The sequence below is a fragment of the Rhea pennata genome, chromosome 22 (genome assembly GCF_028389875.1).
Source record: "Rhea pennata isolate bPtePen1 chromosome 22, bPtePen1.pri, whole genome shotgun sequence".
In the NCBI taxonomy this organism is placed as follows: Eukaryota; Metazoa; Chordata; class Aves; order Rheiformes; family Rheidae; genus Rhea; species Rhea pennata.
The window spans coordinates 964,182-985,849 of NC_084684.1; the positions used below are offsets into that span (position 1 = coordinate 964,182).

The 21,668-nt window shown below is 41.0% G+C and overlaps 1 protein-coding gene across 3 annotated transcripts in view; it reads right to left on the minus strand.

Annotated features, from left to right (window-relative positions):
- The window catches only part of CAPZB (capping actin protein of muscle Z-line subunit beta), a 68,125-nt gene that overhangs the window by 9,149 nt on the left and 37,308 nt on the right, over positions 1-21,668 (minus strand). For all 3 annotated transcript variants that reach the window (XM_062593330.1, XM_062593329.1, XM_062593328.1), the window contains 4 exons: positions 18,516-18,637; positions 13,835-13,948; positions 4,075-4,216; positions 3,439-3,555 (listed from right to left, as the gene is read on the minus strand). In XM_062593330.1, coding sequence (XP_062449314.1) covers positions 3,439-3,555; positions 4,075-4,216; positions 13,835-13,948; positions 18,516-18,637 — 495 coding nt within the window. The remainder of the gene's footprint in view (positions 1-3,438; positions 3,556-4,074; positions 4,217-13,834; positions 13,949-18,515; positions 18,638-21,668) is intronic.

Genomic DNA, 21,668 nt, shown 5'->3' on the forward strand with positions numbered 1-21,668 from the left:
AGATGTGCGTGTGAATGCATACGTGTATGTACAAATTTATACATACAAACACACAATCACATGCAAGTTATGCACGTACGCATATAGCATTGGATATTTTTTGTGTATGTATATAAACACACACACACTTCCATACTGAACTAGGAAAGAATTTGAATTTCTACATTTTAAACAAAGCCGAAATTCATAGCTCAGTGAACGGATCACACGACATATTATTTCAATTAGTTAAAACTCCAACTCTTAAAAAAAAATTGCAAAATTGAATTGATAAAGCAAAAGCCTGAAGCAGTTCTTCCAAAAATCACCAAGCCGAGTAACTTAAAGCTAACCAAAGGAGATTTCCAGGCTCGCAAAACAGGTAAAGTCCTTACTCTCTCCCGTCGCTCCTTCTCTTGCCTTATTCTGTCCCCTTACAAATCATAAATGCTTGTACAGTTACTTTCCAATTCTAAACAAGGACAAAGACACAATATTTACATTTATTTACATATGCCAGCTCCTACTGCAGCATACCAAAAGCTGCACTGGGAGAGCCAATGAGGAGGAGTAGCTTAGAGGATAGGAAGAGATGTGTCAACTCTCATTGTATGATATTAAAGCAGATATTGCATAGGGCAATGTCTTCCAAGGAGTATCTCTCTGGAACGTAACATCTCCGTGGCCCCAAGCCAGCCCTAAGAATACTCAAACACACAGTGTCTTGGGAAGAGAGAGAAAAGTAAACTATTCTGAGAAATTCAGTGTGACGTTTAGGAATAGCCTCACTGGGAGCCTTCTACCCCAGAGGAGTCTGGGTGTACACGAGATAAGTTTTTTCCAAATCGTCTTGACAAAGGCAACATCAACAACAAAAAAAAGCATGTTTGTGTCCGATGCAAGGCAACAATATTCCACCAACAGGAAATGACAGCAGAGAACAGCTGTTTCTAGCTTCTCCATCCACGTTCAGCTGTACCACACTGTCCAGGCACAAAAAAAAGGAAAAGTATTGCTTGATTAGTTGCACCAAGTGTCATCTCTGCAGCCATTTGGAACGGGAATTATTGAGCAAATGTTTCCATCCCAAGTTGAAAATGCTCCCCATGGCGTAGCACCATAACATTTCAACACGAGACATGCCCAGCTACGCGTAGCTGCCAGCACTGGTGAATTAGGAGGCATTACATTAGCTGTTTCTTTGCGCCTGCTTCTGGCCACCAAGTTAATCATTCCAGTCATCACTCAAAAAATAGCCGATTTGCAGCTAGGAGGCGAAACTGGTTTCAATGTAATGGCTCTCAACAGACTTCCCTTTCAGGGCATTGAAAGGTTCTCTCTGCCATCAGTTTATAAGCCAGGATATTACAAAGCTTGTGAACACTTCAAAAGCTCCCACTGAAACACAAGGCCATCTGCTATTCACATTTTAGGATCAAAGGTGCTCAATCAGTAGCTTAAATGGGGAGTTGACCAGAACCATGTAGAATTCACCACAAAGTTATTTCAAAATTACACTTAGGGCATTAGATTTCTGATACTGTCAAGGTAAAAGAGTAACACAGCACTCCCAACAGAACTAAAACCTGTTTTCAGTACCCAAGTTCACTGCAGACTGCATGAAAAGTCCATTAAAAAAAAACAAAAAACAAAAAAAAACCACACACAAACCCCAAAACACTGCTGTCCCTAGGTGATGTGGCACACTGAAATCGCAGCATGAAAAGCCCGGCACTCTGGAGCTCAGTCTAGCTGCAGCTAAATAAATGGCTCTGGACAAACAGTTCCTCCTCGCACAGCGTACCTCAAGGCAGGATGAAGATTTTGCCTTTCTTGCAGCAGATTCTGACAAACCCTGTCCCACTGCTGAGCCTCCTCTGGCATCTGCAAAGCTGAAAAATCTCATGCCCAAAGCAAGATCTTGAAAGTCAAGTTTCCATTGTTTGTGCAGCAGCAGTGCATCATTACCCCGGTGGCTTTTTTATGGTTACTTACATTGGAAGCAGGCCCCTGCTTTAATGCATCACAGATGAACTAAATGATCTGCTGTTAAAACGATGACAGAAGCATGAATCTCCCCACTGAAGCTCGAAGAGTGAAAGTCAAACTAAACAAGGCCGAGCAGTTCAGGCCAAGGTGTACTGAGGACACCCATTCTCAACAGACTATTGTTTTCCTTGGCATAGCTGTCACACACCGTAACGCCACAGCCGCAGTCAAGCCCTTGGCCTCCACTTCACAGCTATAATTTAAAGTATTAGGAAGGCCTACGATTAAATATTTGTCCAGGTCACCATTAACTTGGGTGTAATTACTGAAAAAGTTTTAAAAGAGTACACAACGCTGAAAACTGTCTCCAAAGTGGGCTTTTTTTTTCTCCCCACTCCTCCATCAGCTTCTTCTGTAAGTCAACAACGTGGAAAGAAAAGTCCTCTAGGTCTAGGGCAAGCTTTTGAGACTGCAATGCTAACACACAATTTCAGCTCCTCTCCGCAATCACAGGTCCTTCTTCCCTTCGCCTGGCTCAAAGCCATACGGAAACACCAACCATTTAACAGAGTCTGCATTGTCCTTTGTATGGAAAGCCACAGTCCACCCTGGGAAGTCTCATAAAGCAGTTTTAGCTACTGCCAATCTCTCTAGTCACTCATGACCGTAACAATACGTCTGCTGTCCCCTAGAGTTTATTAAGATGTTCAAGTCATTGATTTCCACAGTCCAGATCTTAGACAAATCCCAATTCATTAGCAGCTTGAGATACCAAGAAAACAACCTTTGGCAGGTGGCTGGGGCAGAACCACCTTCAACCAGTCTGCTACAACCCTGCTTGTCGGAGACTGAGACAGCAGCATGGCCTGAACAGTCCTAGGTCTGGCAACTTGCAAAAAAAATGGCTGTAGTAAGAGGAAGTCAAAGCAATTTGCACTGGCCCAAAAATTCAAGTGTTTAGAAGAGGTTTGACTTTCATCGATGTCCAGGTACAGCAGCAGCAAAATACTTACGAGGGATACTAAGAGATACATGAAGATTTTAAGAATAAAAGAATCTTGTAGTCAACACAAAATACAGAAGAGAGATTGTCTTATATTTTTACAATCCGCTGAAAATCCTCTGGTAAAAGGGTGGACAAATCTGATGGATAAAAGTATCTGCCTGGACTACACATAAGAAAATAGAAAAATTTAGGTATATCAAATGCAAAACTGACACTTAAAAGAAAGAATGTGTGTTTTATATTTTTAACTGAAAGCCATCAAGAGAAGTTCAAGAGGTGTCTTGGTGACCACAGATATACGCATTGACTGTTTCACTGGATGGCAAATGCAGCAGGAGAATAGATGTTTATACAAAACCTCACAAAATAAACTTTTTGTTTCTGATCGAGGCTATTAGGCATATAAATACGGAAAGGCATGCCATAGGTCCAAAGCATAAACTAGGGCTAACATACAGACATACCTGTCTGGTAAGGCTCCCTCCAAGGTTCATGGTACCAGACCCAGTTTTATTAGTCTGCAGCCACAGCATCACTGTGGAGGTCAGCTTGTAATGAGCAGTACGGCCATTGGATTTCTCCTGAAGGTGGAGGGGTGAGAAAAAAAGGAGAGAGACAAGCGATCACACTCGCTCCAAAACCTAAAAGGTCTCTTGCCCCACAATCAGCAAGACAGGTATGTGTAGCGCCGCTCACATAGCATAGCCTGTTTTCTAAAAAAATAATTGTACGTGTGCACATTCCCCCAGATTTCCAAAAGCAAAACTGGTTGTAGCAATTTAACCTGCCATTACCTTGTTTTTATTACCTAATTAGTGATATTCATCTGTAGACCTTTATGTCGAAAAAAGAAATTATCTCATGATCGCATGCACAGAAAGTAGCATACTTTCAATTCTTCTGGGATTCTTTTTGATTACAGTCCTGACTTATCTTCATCCAAATTGCTTCAGGGAATTCTCAAAAATTAACAGGGGAAAGGAGTTTACAGCCCCCACACAATATTGCATTGTTCTGTCGAACACCTGTGCTCATTAATTGTCTGGAATTAACTGGGTTTTGTTTTCACTTAGGAATATCAGCTGCCCCAGAGGCTGTACCTGAACCTCCACCACGTGGATGGAATCCCAGCATCCCTTAATCTTCTTTGATCCATCTCCAGCTTTCTTAATGAGGATCACACCGGCGAAACCATGATCCAGATCCCAGAGGTAGACAGAGGAGACTCCACCTTCAAAATACCTGCAAGGAAGCAATCCAATAGGCAGGTTAAAAGCAAGCAGGATCCAAGCCAAAGTCAGATAGTAACAACTATCATAATCTTAAACATGCAGAGTCTCTCTATCCTAGTAAAGATATATATTTTTAAAGATAGCACACTCTCAACAGCTAGATACCTAGAAGCATAGCAGTTTAAAATGATTTTACAGTGCATTGATTTTCACTAAAAAAAAATGTGTATTTCTCTTAAGGAGAATAAAAGTCTGGTGAGAAACGGAGCTAGTTACAGACTTCCATAGTTCTTCAGCAAACAGTTCCTCTGATTCCAATTAACTCTAACAGCTGGTAAAAAAGCAAGCTACAAAGTAGGCTGAAAGTAAGGCTTTATTTTATAGGGTTTTGAGTTTTTTTCGCCCTTTTCTCTCCCTATTGGGAAAGTCTGGAAGTTCTTTACAACAAAGCCCGCTAATTAAGACAAAAGGGAGCAAGTAAGTAGTTTTATGCTGCTGTCTCAGAAGTTTGTGTGAAGTTGATTTTTTGATTCATTGCAAGTGGAGTTAAATCGAACCAAGGTTCTTAGGAAAGGAGGGATGCTGTCCAGGTTTACATGAAAGTCCAGCTGGGGATGCAGTATACAGGAGAGAATAAGGTAAACCACCTAATAGCAGTTTTCATATACATGTGCATGTATAAAGCAGACGAAACACCTGAGAATTTTGTGTCCAGAGGAGAGCAAAAGCCTTTCATCCAAGGAGACGTCGAGCTTCTCTGACTGACAGCTCCCAGCTGCTAAGCTGGAAAAATGTCACGCGGATTAAACAGCCCTATATCCCTGCCTCTTGCTGTCATGAGCAAGGTGATCACACAGCCCTGCAAGTGCCTGCATGTTTCTCCTCTTCGGCAAAAAAAGAGAAGCATCGCTCACCGCAGACACGCGAAACCTGCTGAACTCTCCTATTTTCATTCTCCCCTCCTTTTTAAACACGAGCTTGACATTTGTTAACGGCACTCAAGATCTAATTTACTGTGCCATTTTGGACTTTATGTATTAGATTCAAGTGCCGCAGATGCAGAAATAATTTGAATTAAAAACCCCTCCTTTTCTACAAACCGGGAAAGAGAGCAGGAAGTTACTGCAAAGACTTAGTGTTTAAGCAGCAAACGAACAGCACTGTCCTATGACATTTGTTTAGCCACTGATAATATAATGTTACAGAAGGACTCTGCAGCAATTTACACCTAACAAACCAACATGCACCCCTTTTTACAGCTCCTTGAGAATTCACAAATGGATTTTAGCTACCGCGGTTGATGGGAAATTCAGTTTCTCAACAAACCTACGTTCCAACCGGACTGATGCTTCCTCAGACAAAAGAGCAGTAGGAGTGAAAGGCTAGAGAGCAGAAAATATTATCTATTTCCAGAGCAAGTCTGTTTTAGAAAAACAGATATATCTCTCATAAGTGAATTCTCTCAAAATGAACTGGCAGCCCCTGAGAATACTACGGTGTGTACAGAGAGTTTCCCCATTACCTATTTTATGAGCTTGCTATGAGCATGAAACATTAATTAAGAGAGGGACTGAAACAAGGGTTTTGGAAATTTATTCTTACCTACTGTACTTTGATCCTAATGACATGAAACAGGGAAAAAATATTTTTTATGTGCTTCACCTTTATGAGATTTTACATAAAGGCTTTTGTGGGTATTTTAAGAATGTGCTAAAATGTTGTCTGAAACCACATAAAACCATCTGAAGAACCTCCCGCCAGAACTAACAGTGCACACATGGAAATGCTTTAACTTGCCTTTGTATACTTAATGAATCAAATATAGTATTAATATTGTTTTAAATACTAACATGCTATTTCAATAAAGTTGCTTTGACATAGCCAGATCCCATATCTTGAGACTTAAACAACAATGCCAGTGATTGAGCACTTACGAATCTAAGGCATGTCGGGATAAATATAAGCCAAAATCTGCTGGGTGCTTCACCAATATTTAATCGTACAAAAAAAATCACACATTTTTCATGGGGAAAAATATATATAATTGATCACAACATTATATTTCACCTTTCCGCACACAGCAACTAAAATGTACTGAAGTGAGAGATTTCTGAAGACTACTTAAATCCAGGAAAGCAATGTTTGGGGAGGGGAACATGCCTTGAAACCTGTTTTCTTCAGGAAAAATAAAGTAGTGCTACAGGTTAATTAGCTGCTACGTAATAGAAAACTGGATGACAGGCAGATTGGTAGGAATTTAAATCTACATTCATAAACCTGGATTCGCTGCAAGAAGACTGGACCCTCTCCAAGAAACCCCCATCACCGGATGAGAAAGCAGCAGTTAATAAAATCCAAGCAGGAGAGGTAACGAGCTTGGAAAATGCTCCTGCAAGGCATAAACTGGCATCTTGCTAAAGAAACGTACGAGCAAAGCAGCGCACGGGCCCGTGAAGATGGCATGCAGTCGCTGCAGCAGAACACTTAGAAAGCGGTATGTCGTTCCCGGATCGAATGGAGTCGTCTTTGATGGCCCACCTGGATACTCCTGCTCCGGACTTTCCGTATAATGGCATTTCTAAATGGCACATGGCAGAGACAATCTTCTTTAAAAGTGCTCATGTCAGCCCCCAAAGCATCCAAGGACCAACACAAATCAAGATGCCCAAGAGATCAAAAGCTCAAGCTCTATACCCGTTACTCATCAGCCCCAGAACTCCTGGAAAAAAGCCTTTTTTATTTAAAAAGGAAAAAAACCCAACACCTCACACTTTGGATTGACCTACTTTCTGAATGTGAGAATAAAGAAAATATTTAAGCTAAGAGTGATCCAAAGCTTTATGAAGTGTTTGAAGTTTAGGCGGGTGGAGACACAGGATGGAAACTTGTTTAAGGAACTCAAACTGTAACCATAAAACGGAGAGAGCACGGCCAGAACAAAGCCATAACTTCACGAGGGACGTGGTAGGGGAGGAAATCCCTCCCCGCTTCCACTATACCCCTCCAAAAAGGAGGAGAGAGAAATTGCTTTGTTTTGCCATTAAGGAACAGATCAGAAAGGACACTGTAACCTTCCCAATAGCCTTCTGCACTTCCCACAAGCCTTGCAATGAATGCTGGACTATATACTGAGAAAATGAGTTTCCACCACAGAGCAATAAAAACAAGCTATGACTCTCAATTACACTTTAGAACCAAATCACTCATCCATAAAAACACTTGTGCATTTTCCAGTAAGTAACCGAGGGCCAAAGACAGTGGGTGGTTTTTGTATCTGGCTTATGATTCTTGCAACACTAAGCCACCAAATCCTGATGCCAAGTACCAGTACCTGGAAGCTCAGATTGGCTGTGCAAGTCTTCCAAAAGAGTTGCACAACGTTTCAGCTTGAATCTTGTAAAGCAGTAGAGTTTATTTTCCTTTTTCCAGAGGTTATATAGATATTTCTTCCAACTGCTGAAGTTTAGCATCGAAAAAGGAAGCACCTCCATCGATCTTGATCAGACTTCAAGACACTCATCTCAAAAAAAACCAAACTCTACCCCAAAGAAAAACTTGCAGCATTCACCTACAAATGTTTTCATTACAGTGACAATGACTAAAGTCACAAGCATAAAAGTTAGTGTCTAACAGTAATTCAAACCCACAAAAAACATTACCCAGAAGATTAGATGAGAAAGCAGACACTTCAGCTGTTACTAAAACAGACAGACGACTGGGTATCACAGCAGGGGACTTGGTACACATTTCACTGCACACTCCCCTCTACACCTGCACCCCGTCATTTCAAACCAACAAATACACTGACAGCACAAGAAATATGATGAAAGAGGTGAAGTGCAACCTACCTGCCACCAAATCCAAAACTCTGCTAAGGGTTTTATTCAAATCACCTGCAAACTAGTAGCTCAAGCAAGGGGAAGAGCATCCTTAGGACAACACCAAAAGATCAGAGCTGTCTGTAATCTCATCGCATCTCTGTCCTCAGTCCAGTGGTCTTGCAATGAAGCTAACCAGCTTGTTCTATAATAAAAGGGCAGGTTAATACCGGGAAGCAACACTTCTCCTCACTGGCTTGAGTGCAGATGATTTAAAACTCCTCTTTCTCTCCTTCCTTGCTCCTAGGAGGGCCACCATATAACACTACTTAGAATGTTACCTAAATGCTTAAAATGAAGGTTAAATGTTTGGTGTATAAAACCAGCTGCTTTTCACCAGTTTATGAACACAGCCCCAAGTATGCTTGTGGACTCTGTACAGGTATTTTACAGAAATTCTTTCCAGCATACACAGGTGCACAAGTCCCCTGAGCAAACATACCAATCTACTTAGGTATGTGCAACTTCCATGCCAGTTGTACTTAAAAGCACACATCTGGACCGTGGCGGGATGACTCAAAATACGAGCAGAGCTGTGCAGTGTAAGAACTCTGCATGGAAGGAAAACGGCATTCAAACAATGGGATCCTGAAAGCTAAAAAAACGTCCCAGAACCTCAGGTTCAATGGCTTTTTAATACTTTTCATTATTAAAAAAAAAAAAAACTTATTGCTCACATTTCCTTGCCATCCAATCACTTCTGGCCTGTGCTGAATCTAATGATCAAACCCCTTTAGAGAAGTCACCTGGAAACAGTTCCATTTGCCACCTAATAACTGAGACAACGGATCACTTTGTAACACGTCTAAACGCTTAACTGGTCCATTAACCGCCAGGAAGCAGAGAGCGCTTACAAGTCTTTCACCCGTACTCATCCGTTTGACCAGGGCGTTTGGCAGAGACAGCCCACCGCTTCATCGACCAGCGGTCTGACACGTTTATAATTCAGCTGACCATAATTCAACTACGAGTGGGAGGGGAAAAGACAGCAACACAAGTCTTGTGTGTCATCTATTCAATTTATACACACACACACACAAAATATAAAATGTATATATTTGTGAGAACCTTGAGGTATTCCTGCAAGTGAAAGCATAAGTATGTATTATTAGAGCTAACTGAACAAGAAACTCCAAGCCACGATAAACTGACACTTTACAATTTTGTTCCATTCCATCTTGCAAGGATGTAAACCGTTCCTTTTTAGGGATTTTAAGCCTAAATGGAATGGTGTTTGAGGACAACATCGCATCATCAGTGCCGACCTCCTAACACAAGCTTTCCACCCCCTGTGTTCAGATTTTATGCAATCACAGAGAGAACCGTGGGAACCCAAGGGAAAAACTCCTCCTCCGCTGAAAATCCGAGATTCAGAACATAAGAATGTAATCTGTACAGTGAGGCTCCAAAATGAAGCACCAAAAAAAGAAAAAAATTCAGAGGAAAAGCTGTCAGTTTTCACAGCCTGCTCAGTTTTTTTCCTCTTTTCCAGTAAGTTCACTCTAGTCTGTGTAACACGTATGAGCAGCTTCTCTTATCAATTCTTTTTTGAGCTGGCTATAGGCAACTTAAGGAAGGGACCCCAATTCTGCTCTGTTTACTCTTATACCCAAGCAGTTTCCTTGGGAAAACATCACAGTTTTAATTTTAATAGCACACAAACATTAAAGCAGCTAGCATCCTGGCAGTCTACGGCCCTCTTCTGAGGCTTGACCTTGTACTTATCACTCTAACCCGGAGGCAAGACTCTCCTAGATGACATAATCTTGATGTCACACCCTATTGTGCAAAACCCTCGCCGGCAGCGAGATGGAAAGTCAGGTTTCCTTAGTGCTGCGATGCACAACAAATGCATCTGGATTCAATCTGCAGGGCCCTCGCTGCAAAAACCACAGTAAAAATGATGCCCAGGAGAAAGCCATCACAAAGGGCTAGTAACCATTAATGAGGAACAGTGAGCTAATGGCAATAAAGTCACTTCAAAGCTTTCCCCAGGTTTTCAGTTTGGGCAAACTAGGTTTACATCTAAACACAGACAGAGAGCTCATATAAAGAGCTCACAGCTGCCTAATCACTTTGTGAGTTGGAAGTTACACTGCCGGCATCGAAGTTGAGCGACTCTTCCCCCACGCACGGCTAAGGGCAGGAGCACGGGTAGACTGCGCTAAGGCCAAAAACGCAAACCGTGCCGCTGACATCTGGTACTCGCCTTTTGTTTACTTGGTGGGATCAGCACTGTTCCATACACAAAATAAATCAAAGCCAGCCAAACCAACCAATACAGCAATTTCCCTGCCAGAAAAACAAAGCATTTTCCAAATCAGAGAGGAACAAACACCGCTCGGAGGATCTCGTCGTCCATCAGCCCAGGTAAAGGGACATACGATACCAGGTAAAGGAATATAGAGAGGCAGGGAAGGTGATGTTAGGTTGCAAACTATGCATCACTCCATAAAAGTTACCTTCTGAGGGCAGCACAGAGAGGTTTTCCAGTTTTTCATATCAAGATGAGTGGACAAAGGCTAGTATCAAAGGTAGTCCATGTACACAGTGCAAAACAAACTAGCTGTAAAAACAGCTAGCAAGGGGAAAAGCTATCCAGCAGCTTACAGCGTACGAACATGCTTGGTGGTAGGGACAACGGCACAAGCTTTGACGGCAAAGAGCCAGAAACGAGGTAAAATGAGACACCCCCGAGGCAGATGAAGGCTGTTCAGCACTTGTCTGTCAATGGGATGTCACAACTGCACCCGACCAGCAGCCCCTTCGAGCTATCTAGCAAAAGGCTCACGAATCTACTTATTCCTGCAGGAACACGCATACCAGAGATTGCTGTAGCCTTTCCTCCTCGAGCTGAAAAGAGAAAGGTGGTGGATGGTTCAATTTAGGCAACACCAGGGCTGCACACTGAACTGCACCCCGTTCAGTGCACTGCTAGTGTTCAGATCACTGGGCACGGGTGCCCTCCTCAGCACTGCTAACATAGTCAACTACTTGAGGCACTAACTCCAGTTTGGACGTGATCCCGACCTCAAATTCAGTAACAGGAGGATTACACACAATGAAGACATATTTTAGAGGTCAATCCTCTTCCAGACCTCTTTCCCCTCCTAAGAAATTCCTTGTCCAGAGCCTTAATATAACAACTTTGAAAACGGATCAACTTGAAAACAAAGATAGAAGGGAAGTTCAAGGCTTTATGGCTTAGCTTACTCTGTTGAAGGAATTCAAAACCTTCATCAACAAACATATTTTCAGAAACAGAATGATTCAGATGAGAATTTTATCTTTTTTAAAGCTTTTAGAAATTAAAAGGATCAATAAATCCAACTGAACTCAAGAAAGAGAGGTAAGAAATAGCTCTCTAAACATATGTCAGCTTACTAAACTAGTCAAAAGTTGCCACAGCTCATCTTCTTTGCAGAAATATTCACATCTGCAGCATCCTTCCTCGGGGAGGTCTATTTAATCACTTCAAAAACAACTTCTTCCAGACAATAAAGGATGATTAGATTACTTCATTAAAGCCCTGATTATCTTGTACCCCAAACGACAGAGCACAGAATCTAGAATAGATAGATTTATCCAGGCTCCCTGGTCCTCATTATGCTTTGATTTCAATCAATTGCACGCACCCGTCAAGCAAAGGGCAATAAATTACAACCATGTGTTTGAAGAAATTATCTTCACGATATTGGAAGTGGAGAGCCAGGGTTCTAATCGAACGGTGTAAGATGTTAGACATCCATCTGGGAATAATAACCTCCTGAACAAAAACATACCAGGGCATTAGCTTCAGGCAGTGTCTGAGTTAAACCTGGCAGCAGGAGATCAAAATTAAACCGTTGTTTTTTGGGAAAGCGACATGCATTTTTGTAAAGCAGATAACTAAGAAATATGCTGGTTTAACATATTTACTAGAGACTGAATTAAAACCTAGTATACTTCGTCTTTGACCTAAATAGAAAACAGTATGTCTCCAGAAATAAAAGGTGGGCAACCCTAGACTTACTTTAAAATAGTTTGCATTAAAACAGACACTTGCAAGAAGTAACTCTGCACTGGTTAGGAGGCACTGAAGATGCAGTGGCCTGGCAAAGCTTTTCTTAACAAACTTTCATGATTTGAAGCAATTCCAAGTGATACTACAAAAGTGCTTCAAGCTTGCTTCAAACTACTGTTACTCAGTGCACTGGCCTGTAAGTTTTTAGGGACAAAACTCAAAGACTAGTCACCAGCGAACAAATCTGAATGGATTATTTTACACCAACTGTTAACAAATACTTAACAGTTTGTTTCCCTCAAAGACCCACAGGAGCAGGTGGCAACATCCTTGGGAAATGGCAAATATATGCCAATGACTCACTAAATGTAGGTGCATACTCACTGCACCCGAGTAGAACAGAAATCTAAAAAGGAAAGGGGCCAAATGGGACTGACACAAGGGAAACCTGAGAGTATCTGAAGTTTTGAAAAAGGCCTGAGATGAACTTTATGAGCATTATCACTTAATGAGCACAGAAAATGAGTCAATCAAGAGGAAGCTTGGACCTAATTAATGCTGCCACCAGAAGAATGGGAATAGCACCTATTCTCAAAAACACTTCTTTTTCTTTAGAAAATAAGCATCTTCCTCTGCCATTAGCCATGCAATGACCAGTATAAGATGCATTTTAAATCTGAGTAGTGAAGCAAGCACCATGCGGAGCAACATCGCAGAAACAAGAAATAATACTTTTCTACCTGCAGTTATTAATGCTAAAATAGTATAAATTTCAACAGTGACACAAAGGACTACATCTAGGGATGTGTTTTATCTCAAATTTGGGGCAACACGAAGAAGTAAAGAGGTCTGCTCACCTTTCCTAAGGTCATTAGGGATCTTCAATAAGAAAACATCCCTTTATTGGATAAAGCAACAAGTTTCAGTTTGCAACACACTTGTGTTAGATTTAACAACGTTAACATTTCCACCCCGTTGCTGCTTAAGAGACTGCACTCTATATGGGAAACAGCTAAACCTGATTGCATTGTGAGGCATTAGACGCGAATGCAATGCAAGATTCTGTGCAGTCTCATCTTTTAGACAAATTCTTTGATTGGAAAGTCACCAGGACAGTATGCTACCGCACTTCAGAAGAACAACGCCTAACATTTTTCTTACATCTGCTCCGTTAATTCCTTTGCTTTATATCTAACAAGATCAGAGCTAAAACATAAGCACCAGAGAATGGCCTTTGCAACAGAAGCACATTAATCCCCATGTAACTGCTGCATTTCCATATACTAACATGTACCATTTTACAGGAGGATGTGAAAGTTGCTGCTACTCTTTTTTTTCTTTCCTTTTTTATTTTTTTTTTTTCTTTTGAGAGAGGCTACAGTCTTGAGGGAATGGGGAAAGCAGATGGTTTAAAAATGAACTTAGCCAAGATCAAAGAGAACACAGGTCATTTCAGGACAAAGATTCCATTAATCTGTTAAAAGAGGGGAGGGAGGCAGAAAAGCACTTCAACATCTGCCTTCGGAACCAGCTGACAAATTTGACCATATTTTTATTTTGTGAAATCACAGTGGATAAATTCACCAAGAGTAGATCAGCTGCTGCCTACCCTTCCTCCTCGGCTATACATTGGTATGCCACTCTCAAAGGCAGCTAATGATCGCATTTTAGACTCACTGCACGTATCGCACGCCTGCTGAAGGAAACATAAGAAAGCAGAGGGCTCTGTATGGTAGAACTGACATACAAGTCTCTGTACTGGTCAAAGGCATTGTTGGCTTCCACCTCCAGCTTGCGCAGCCGAGCAGATGGCATGGCACCGTCTTCCAGGGGAGGATCATATTTGTTACTCCAGGGTGATCTGCCAAGGAGACAAAGAAAACGGAGACATTTAGGCAATGAAGGCAAACTTTGAAAGGTTGGAGAATGGTGGGTCTGACCCGATCCACAGATGCTGGACTTGCAAAAACAAAGTCAGTCTATAAGAATCTCACCATAAACAGTCATTTCAAACATTGACAAAAGGCAGGACTGACTCCTTAAACTCTACAGTGTACCTGGGGGTAGTCCCCTGTCTTCAGGTTTCTATTGTATGAATAATCATGCTTGTGTTTGAATTTCTTCCGTTACTTCTTAAATACTCAAAGATGAGGCCTTAGCTGTTACACATTACACATTTAAAATAATTTGCATGCAAACATAGATAGTTGGGTAGTCTGTCTGAGATTTGATAGTACTTATGCCAGATACTATTGCCTCCTATTAAGGTCTAAGTTCTTCTCCACTATTTTAAAATAAATCTACTTTTAGCACAGCATTAGGAAAACATTTGAACAGTTAGAAGGATTTAACAGAGTCTGTAAAGATGAAGTTTCTACTATTAATTTCTGCAGGTGTGGAAGAGATTTGGAGCTTTTAATGAAAGATTTGGTATAAAAGGATTAATGGAACCCTTTGCCCATCTGCTTGAGACTTTTATAATTCCCATTCTATAAACTTGCATTCTCCTTTTCATTTCCCCTGTGGATAACCAACCCACACATATCACCACTGGTTTCAAAAAAGGTACCACTAGCCTTTCCCTACTCACTTTTCAAAATACTCCAGCCTGCTAACACAGGTACCTAACGCAGTCCATACGTAATGGCTTTTTCCCCAGTAGCCATTTGTTCCTCATTTCTCAGAGAGGTGTCTAGTTTTTGACATCTGCTTAATGCCGAGCACAAAGAACAGGCTCTGCTTCCACAACACTTCACTCCCCTCACACTCCTCCCCACCCCATTTGACTCAAAAGGTGAGACATCGGGAAAAGGCTAAATCATTCTGTCACACCCACCTAGGGCAATGTTTTTCAGGCAGTAGTTCCTATTTAAAAACAGTTGCTAAAAACCCAGTTGCTTTGGAGAAGAGTAGACAGCTACAGTAGTATTCGCCCAACGTTTCTCTTAAATCTGGAAGAAGCTCACACGACAATCACCACCAGTGCCCAAACCAAACACCTACATACATCAGGCAATACAAACAGGAACCAAACTGCATTGAAAAAAATCAGGCAGACAGTACATTGACCCTTCTACCAGAAGTCTGTGAAAATAAAGGCGGGGTTTGTACACGGTGCAATGCAGAACTATACTACTTAATCAGTAGCGTTCATACGATGCACTTGGCTTTTCTTCCTCTTCTTCTACTAAATACAAAAAGGCAGATTTCATAAATAAATAAATAAATAAATAAAATCTGCTGTTTTCTGTACACTCAAAAGACTTTGTGCTTCTCCATCAGGTACAAGGAAATTGCTGAGAAGGGAATCCATGTAGAAGTTGGAGATGATTTTCACTGTAATCATTAGATCACTTTTGCATGTGGCAGGAATGGCATTTAGAAGCCTAGTAATATATTTTCTTCTAGCTTGCAGATTGTGGCATTTTCAACCTATTACAGCTGGCGCCAGCAACAACTTCACTTAAAGAAATTCGTAACACTGCCCCATTTTTTTTCTTTTTGTAGAAGAGTACTCAGAACACGTTTAAAAGCTTAAATGGTGACTATTTGAAGAAAGACAGATGGACAAGAGCGCTTACATTTCAAAAGTCAGGCCTCTAATTTCCTTAAAAGAGAATGTTTTTTGTTTCAGCTAACAGGTTTCAAACTGTGTTGTTGGCACCAAATTCCCCATAAGGATTCCATTCAACAGAGTGATCAAACATACTTAGAATGGAAAAAGTCAGAGACCCCAAAGTCTTATATCAAAAAATTTAAAAAGCTCTGCCTTCAAACCATGGATTCCACTGCTGTTTGAGATGGCTCACAAACCTGTGTTATTGCAGGAACTCTGTTCAAAACGTGCACAGAGGGCACGATAACATGAGGAAAACAACAACTAGCAGTCCATGAAGACCTAAGAGAGACATCAAAATGTACCTTTTGGACTGATCCATGCTCAACATGAAGAAAACAAAGCCTATCTAAATATGAAGAAGGGAGTAAACTACAATTGGCTAAAAGCAATTGCCAAGCATCGGCAAAGCTCCCAGGATATTCACTTCCCTCTACGATGATGCACTGCAAAACAAGCAAATTTAATCACCAGAACAGCTGAACATCCCATAATCTTTTTTTCCAAGCTGACTCTCAAACTGTAGAGGCACTCTTATCAAGGTAAAAACTACAGCACGTGGCTCCCAGTGACAAGGTCTGCCTGCCTTTCTTGTAGAAGTAGTATGAAGCTCAGCCGTCCGCAGGACGCTTTGAAATCCTTGGATAAGAGAGCACAAATTCGTATTAAAATGCAGAACAAATGCAATTAGCAACCTCTCCGATAAGAACACTGAAATCTTGTTTGAAGCACACAGTAATTTGGGACGTAGCATTTTACAAGCAGGGAATAGTATTTGTTGAGATTTCTGATCTAGCATGTAGTTCTGAAAAGCTTTGTGGAACTATCAAAAGGTCTTAAAGGCATGTTAAACTCCTCTTAGATTCTGGCCTAATTGATTAAATTAGTATAACAGCCACTTCCCAGTAACAACTTCAGATTTTATGAGGTAAGAACAACAGTGTCGGAAAAACAGGCACAGAATAGGATTAACACATGCACATTAGGCTTTTGTTGGGGTGGTTTTTTTTTCTTTAGGTTTTCAAAAGCATTTGCTCTGTGTTGAAGGAAAGAAAGAATTTATTTCACGAAACAGAACTGAGGCCAATCAATTCCAGAAGGAAGAATCGCTTCAGTCCAGAACACTTGAATGCAGTCTTCAAGAAGGCAGGCAGAATGTAGTCTTCAAGAAGGCAGGCATTCTTTAATACCAGTAGGTCACACGTTACAGCTATCCAATTGAACGAAATAGATACCAAAATACCTTTTCTGGAATCTCATCACATAATACGTCCTGAAATTTTCTAAGTATTTTTAAAAACATAAGTCTTCCTGCTTCCTTGTAACCATTTCAGTATCTTTTCAGCAAGAAAGAGATGGAGCAAATTTCCGAGGCACGCTTGAAAACTAACCTTAAAGAAAGAGGTGCCAAATGCACTAATTAAATACCGGGGGAGAGCAGCTGTTATTAGTTATTGCAGCATGTCACAGTATTGTTTGACAAGTGCCTTTTCAAGTTTTCTGTGTCTGTGGTGATAGATGCTCAGCAAGCTTTAGAGACATGTTTTCTGTCAACAGACTAAAAAGGATTCAAGGAGACTGTAAGGACTGCATCAGCAACGTCAGAGAGAAAGCATCTCCCAGAGGACCCACGGAAAACACCGTATCTGTGATCTAGGCCCTTCTCTTGCATCTGCCACAAGGGACGCAGATGTGTGCACATCATCTTGCCTCCTAACGCAGACCTAACTCAGACATAAGAGCTTAACACACAAATGCTTTTAAAAAGCATCGAGCCCTTTTTAGAGGGTTCTACCAAGTTCCCATGTTAAAAGTCTCCTAAAGTACATCAGTGAATACTTCACTTCAGCGATCTTCTCACTTGCTGGTCCACTGCAATAGAGGATGTATAAAAAAAACTCACTAAGATTTACAGTCAGCCACAATTCAGATGCAAACACTGAAACTCTGCATTCATCAGCAGCCTCCTCCTTCCATTTTTAGGACAAAATGAATCTCAGTATGTTCTTTGTATCAGTCATCTACAGAGAAGTATGTTCTCAATTTAAATAAGAAACTTTACTGCAACTCAAAGTGCTTAAAACCAATTAATCTACAACCTTTTATGAACAACTCTCACAAATGGCTGACTGACATTAGTTTGCCTAAACAAGAATGCTATAACACCGGGAGGAAAACTAAATGTCTTACCAGAAGCTATTACCTGATTCTGCAATGATGAGTCAAAGAAAAAAAAAAAGTTAAATATTTTCTGACATTCCACCTTGAAACAGAATTCTTGAAGCATCCTGGCCAAACGTGTTTAAGTCACAACTGCAAATCTGCACAAAGCAAAGCTAAATTCTCACTGTAGATCAGTTCCAGTTGTTACCACTAAAACTGTAAGTTATTACAGTGAAGGAACAATGGCAGCCAGGGATATAACCCTTATAATCAAAACCAGAGCAGGCAGAACGGCTGACTCTTGTTCCCTCAGCACAGAAGATGAACGGTAGTAGGGACCTGCCCCACAAAACCCATCAGATTAGCAGCCATATAACCAGGTTACCTGAACTAGAAAGACTTTCCAGGGGCCTGGAAATGATGTTTAACCCTTTCTGCATTAAGTAAATACCGGCTAAGGACTATGTCCACAGTCAAGGTCTTACCCGAGACACAAGGATTTGAAACAGTCCCTACTTCATCAGTTAACAGAGTTTAGTATCATATGGGGTTTTTTTTCCTCAGAATAAGAGGGAGAAAGGACTGCAACATTAGCACATAGTTCTGCTTTGAAAAGTAAATCAGTTCCTTTCTTTGGATACGAACTCACCTATACGAGTCTCCATCTCTGTTGTAGTCGCACAATAGATAGTCTTTTCCTACTACCTTGTCTCGAGCAATCTTCAACGGCTGATCAACAGAGGAGAGGAGATCTTCACACAGGCTTGGGACCTGGTGGTTAGGAGAGAGAAGGAAAAAAAAAAAAAAAACAGGGAGGAGAGAGAGGATAATACATTAAGATTAAAGGAGACCTAAGAACAGATTTTGTTATGAATAGCCCACATCTGTCTCAAAACCAGGAACCCTAAGAGGGGAAAAAAGAAAGAAAAAAGAAAAGCTGCACTTAAGTTACAACACAATCCTATGCCTCCACCTCTAATAATTTCAGACTTAATTACCAAACCACTAGTGTGGTCCAGTAATTTTAAATATATACACTCTCGCTGTTAGCTTCTTGCCAAAGAAGGCCAGTAAAGTGATTGTTGAGAACTGATGAATAAAGGTAAATATTTATAATGGAGTGGAAACTAGGGAACTGCTAAAAGAATACGCCATCCATACACTAGAATTTATTTTTCACAAGCTCCCACTCTGGGTAGAGTTTAGAATAGTTTCCAGGCAGCTCGCCAAACATTACCAGGCTGGCTAATAAAAATATATGTGTGCATGTGAGCGTGCGTCCATATAAAATCAAACGTCTCCTGCACAGGTAGCTTTTAATGGATTCATAATCCCAGCTGTCTCCCTGCACTTTGTCTGGAGAAGGTCTAGGAGATTTGCTTTTAACCCAGCAGAGAAGCTTTGATGTACTACAAAGAGATGAACTGACATCTTGCAGCCTGAAGCCAGGGCGAACGGGAGCACAAACAAAAATAGCAAATTCCATCCCTCGGTCTCGTGCTCTGGAGCTGGCGACAGCCAAGCTATTGCCATCAACAGCCGTTCGCTGCAGGCTTTGGCCACCGCAGAGTTACGTCTGTACACACTAGCAGCTTCCTCCACGCAGGAGGAAGTCACAACTCGCAAGTGAAGCGGGGAGGAAGACGTAATAAACCTAAGGAAACCTGCTTTCTTCTCTTCTTGCCATTGGTTCGGTGAAATGGTTGGTACGATCTCAAAGGAAACGAATCTAAAGGGAAAAACAGGTTAAGGGGTGCAACAGCTTTCAAAAGCAGAAGCGCAAACTGTATTAACACAAAGCATAATGGAAGATCAAACCTAATCCCAAGTAGAGGAAGCCAACATACAGAGAAAGATATTAAGTCAAAGTAAGCAAGGACAAATATAAAATAACATGACCATAAAAGACAAAAAAAAAAAAAAAGAAAAAGAAAAAGAAAAAAACACAGAAAAGCCAAAGGGGAAAACTAGATTCAACTAGCAAGAGACGTAACAGCTAACTCACCCAGTCATCCCATAAGCAAATGAAAACTAAGAGGAAAACCAAGAAATTGTTGGAAAAGCTACTGATAGAGCAGGAAAAAGTTGAAATATTAATGTATTTTTTTTTATTCACTCAACACACACCATAACGTGGTACCCAGTGATAACAGGAAAAGACCTCAGATTAGAATAAGGAACAAGCAGTGAGTATTTGTATAAACCTTTCTTGTAGGAGGTCACCATTTGATATTTGGGGACCTGGCTGAAGCAATCTCAAAACCATTAGGCAGCGACTGAATAAATAAAAAGTGGAAAGGAAGGAAGCAGCTTCTAGGAAAATCTTCACTTTTTCTGCAAACAGACAATCCCAATACTCCATGAAGCTGATACAAATCACAAGTGTCATGGCACAAGTCAAGTGAAATGATGCATCTGTATTCACGAGCCCATCTGGTTCCACTTTGCCTCTTCCTTCACTTCTCCGTTAGCTATTAATGTTAGGCTAACTACGCGGGCAAAGAGCAACTTGAGACGGCTGCTTCACTTTCAGATGCACATCCAACAAGATCCAAAGTGCCTCATCTTCGAGAGCTACGCTCCGGGTCCTTCTCAAGAGGGTCCGGCTGAACATACTGCATCTTCTCGGCTGCTCTTTGGCCAGCTGCCCGTTGCCACTGAGATAGGGGTCTAGAAACAGACTCCTCGTTCTGCTGCCCATTTAGATGAATAATAGCGATGAAAGCAGAATTCAGAGAAAAGTGGCATTTTTCCCAGACACCGTTTCTGTCGAATTTATTTGGGAAAAGCCCTAGGCTGCTACACGCGGGGTAAGAGACCAGTAGAGGTCTCGCTGCACAAACCTTCGAACTAAAATATATGCACAAAGCATTTTCCAAAGAACTCCCAAACTTAAGACAACCAAAGGCTGAAGTCAATTCCCCTGCAGAAAAGCTGCTAATAGACATGTGGATTTAAGACTCTTATAAAAAGCCACACAAATGAAGAAGTCCAGCTATTCAAGAGACTGTTCAGACAACGTGGAGAGCCACTGCCACAAAATAAAAGCACACCTTGCTTTTAAGATGCACTGTATTTAATTTCCACACCATACTGATGAACTAAAATTATCTCTGGATCAGCTGATAATACAGACACTCCTAAGCACAAACCACTTCATTTTCTAAGAGCAGTGGTAACTCTTACAGAATTAAAGCAAATGTACTGTATCATATAATCTTATCTCAAGTATAACACTGCACTATACTATAAACCTATTTTTCTTGTTACAGACATTCTGCAGGACTTTAGGCAAGATACTATTTGTGTTTTTTTCAGCATAAAATGGGGAAGAAACCCCACTCACCTACCTAGGGAGTGCCAGATAATTTCAATTGCATTACAAAAAGAAAGGCGATATTCCAGATGATGGAACTACTCATGTAATTCTAACTATCAGCAAAACATCCAAGCGTGGCACAGTTACTCCAAGAGAATAATTTCCGTGCCATTTACTACATCAGTTTTCAACAGCTATTGTACTTCTTTCTAAGAATGAATTTAAAGGATTTACACACCTTAGTCTTCCCCTTCTATGTCATGAAGCTGCTTACAAGGCAAAGGCAGTAATCCAAAGTCATTTGTATTTTTAAACGTCTCAGCAACGTGCTTGTGAGAATACTCAATTCCTTCTGAATTTAAGTCCTTTGCAATTCAGAACAAGCAATGGTAAGACACTTGGCACAGCCAGGCTAAACAAACTGCTGCAGTGTAACCACTGAGCAATTATTTTACATGTACCTTTCCTTAAATTTTTTCATAT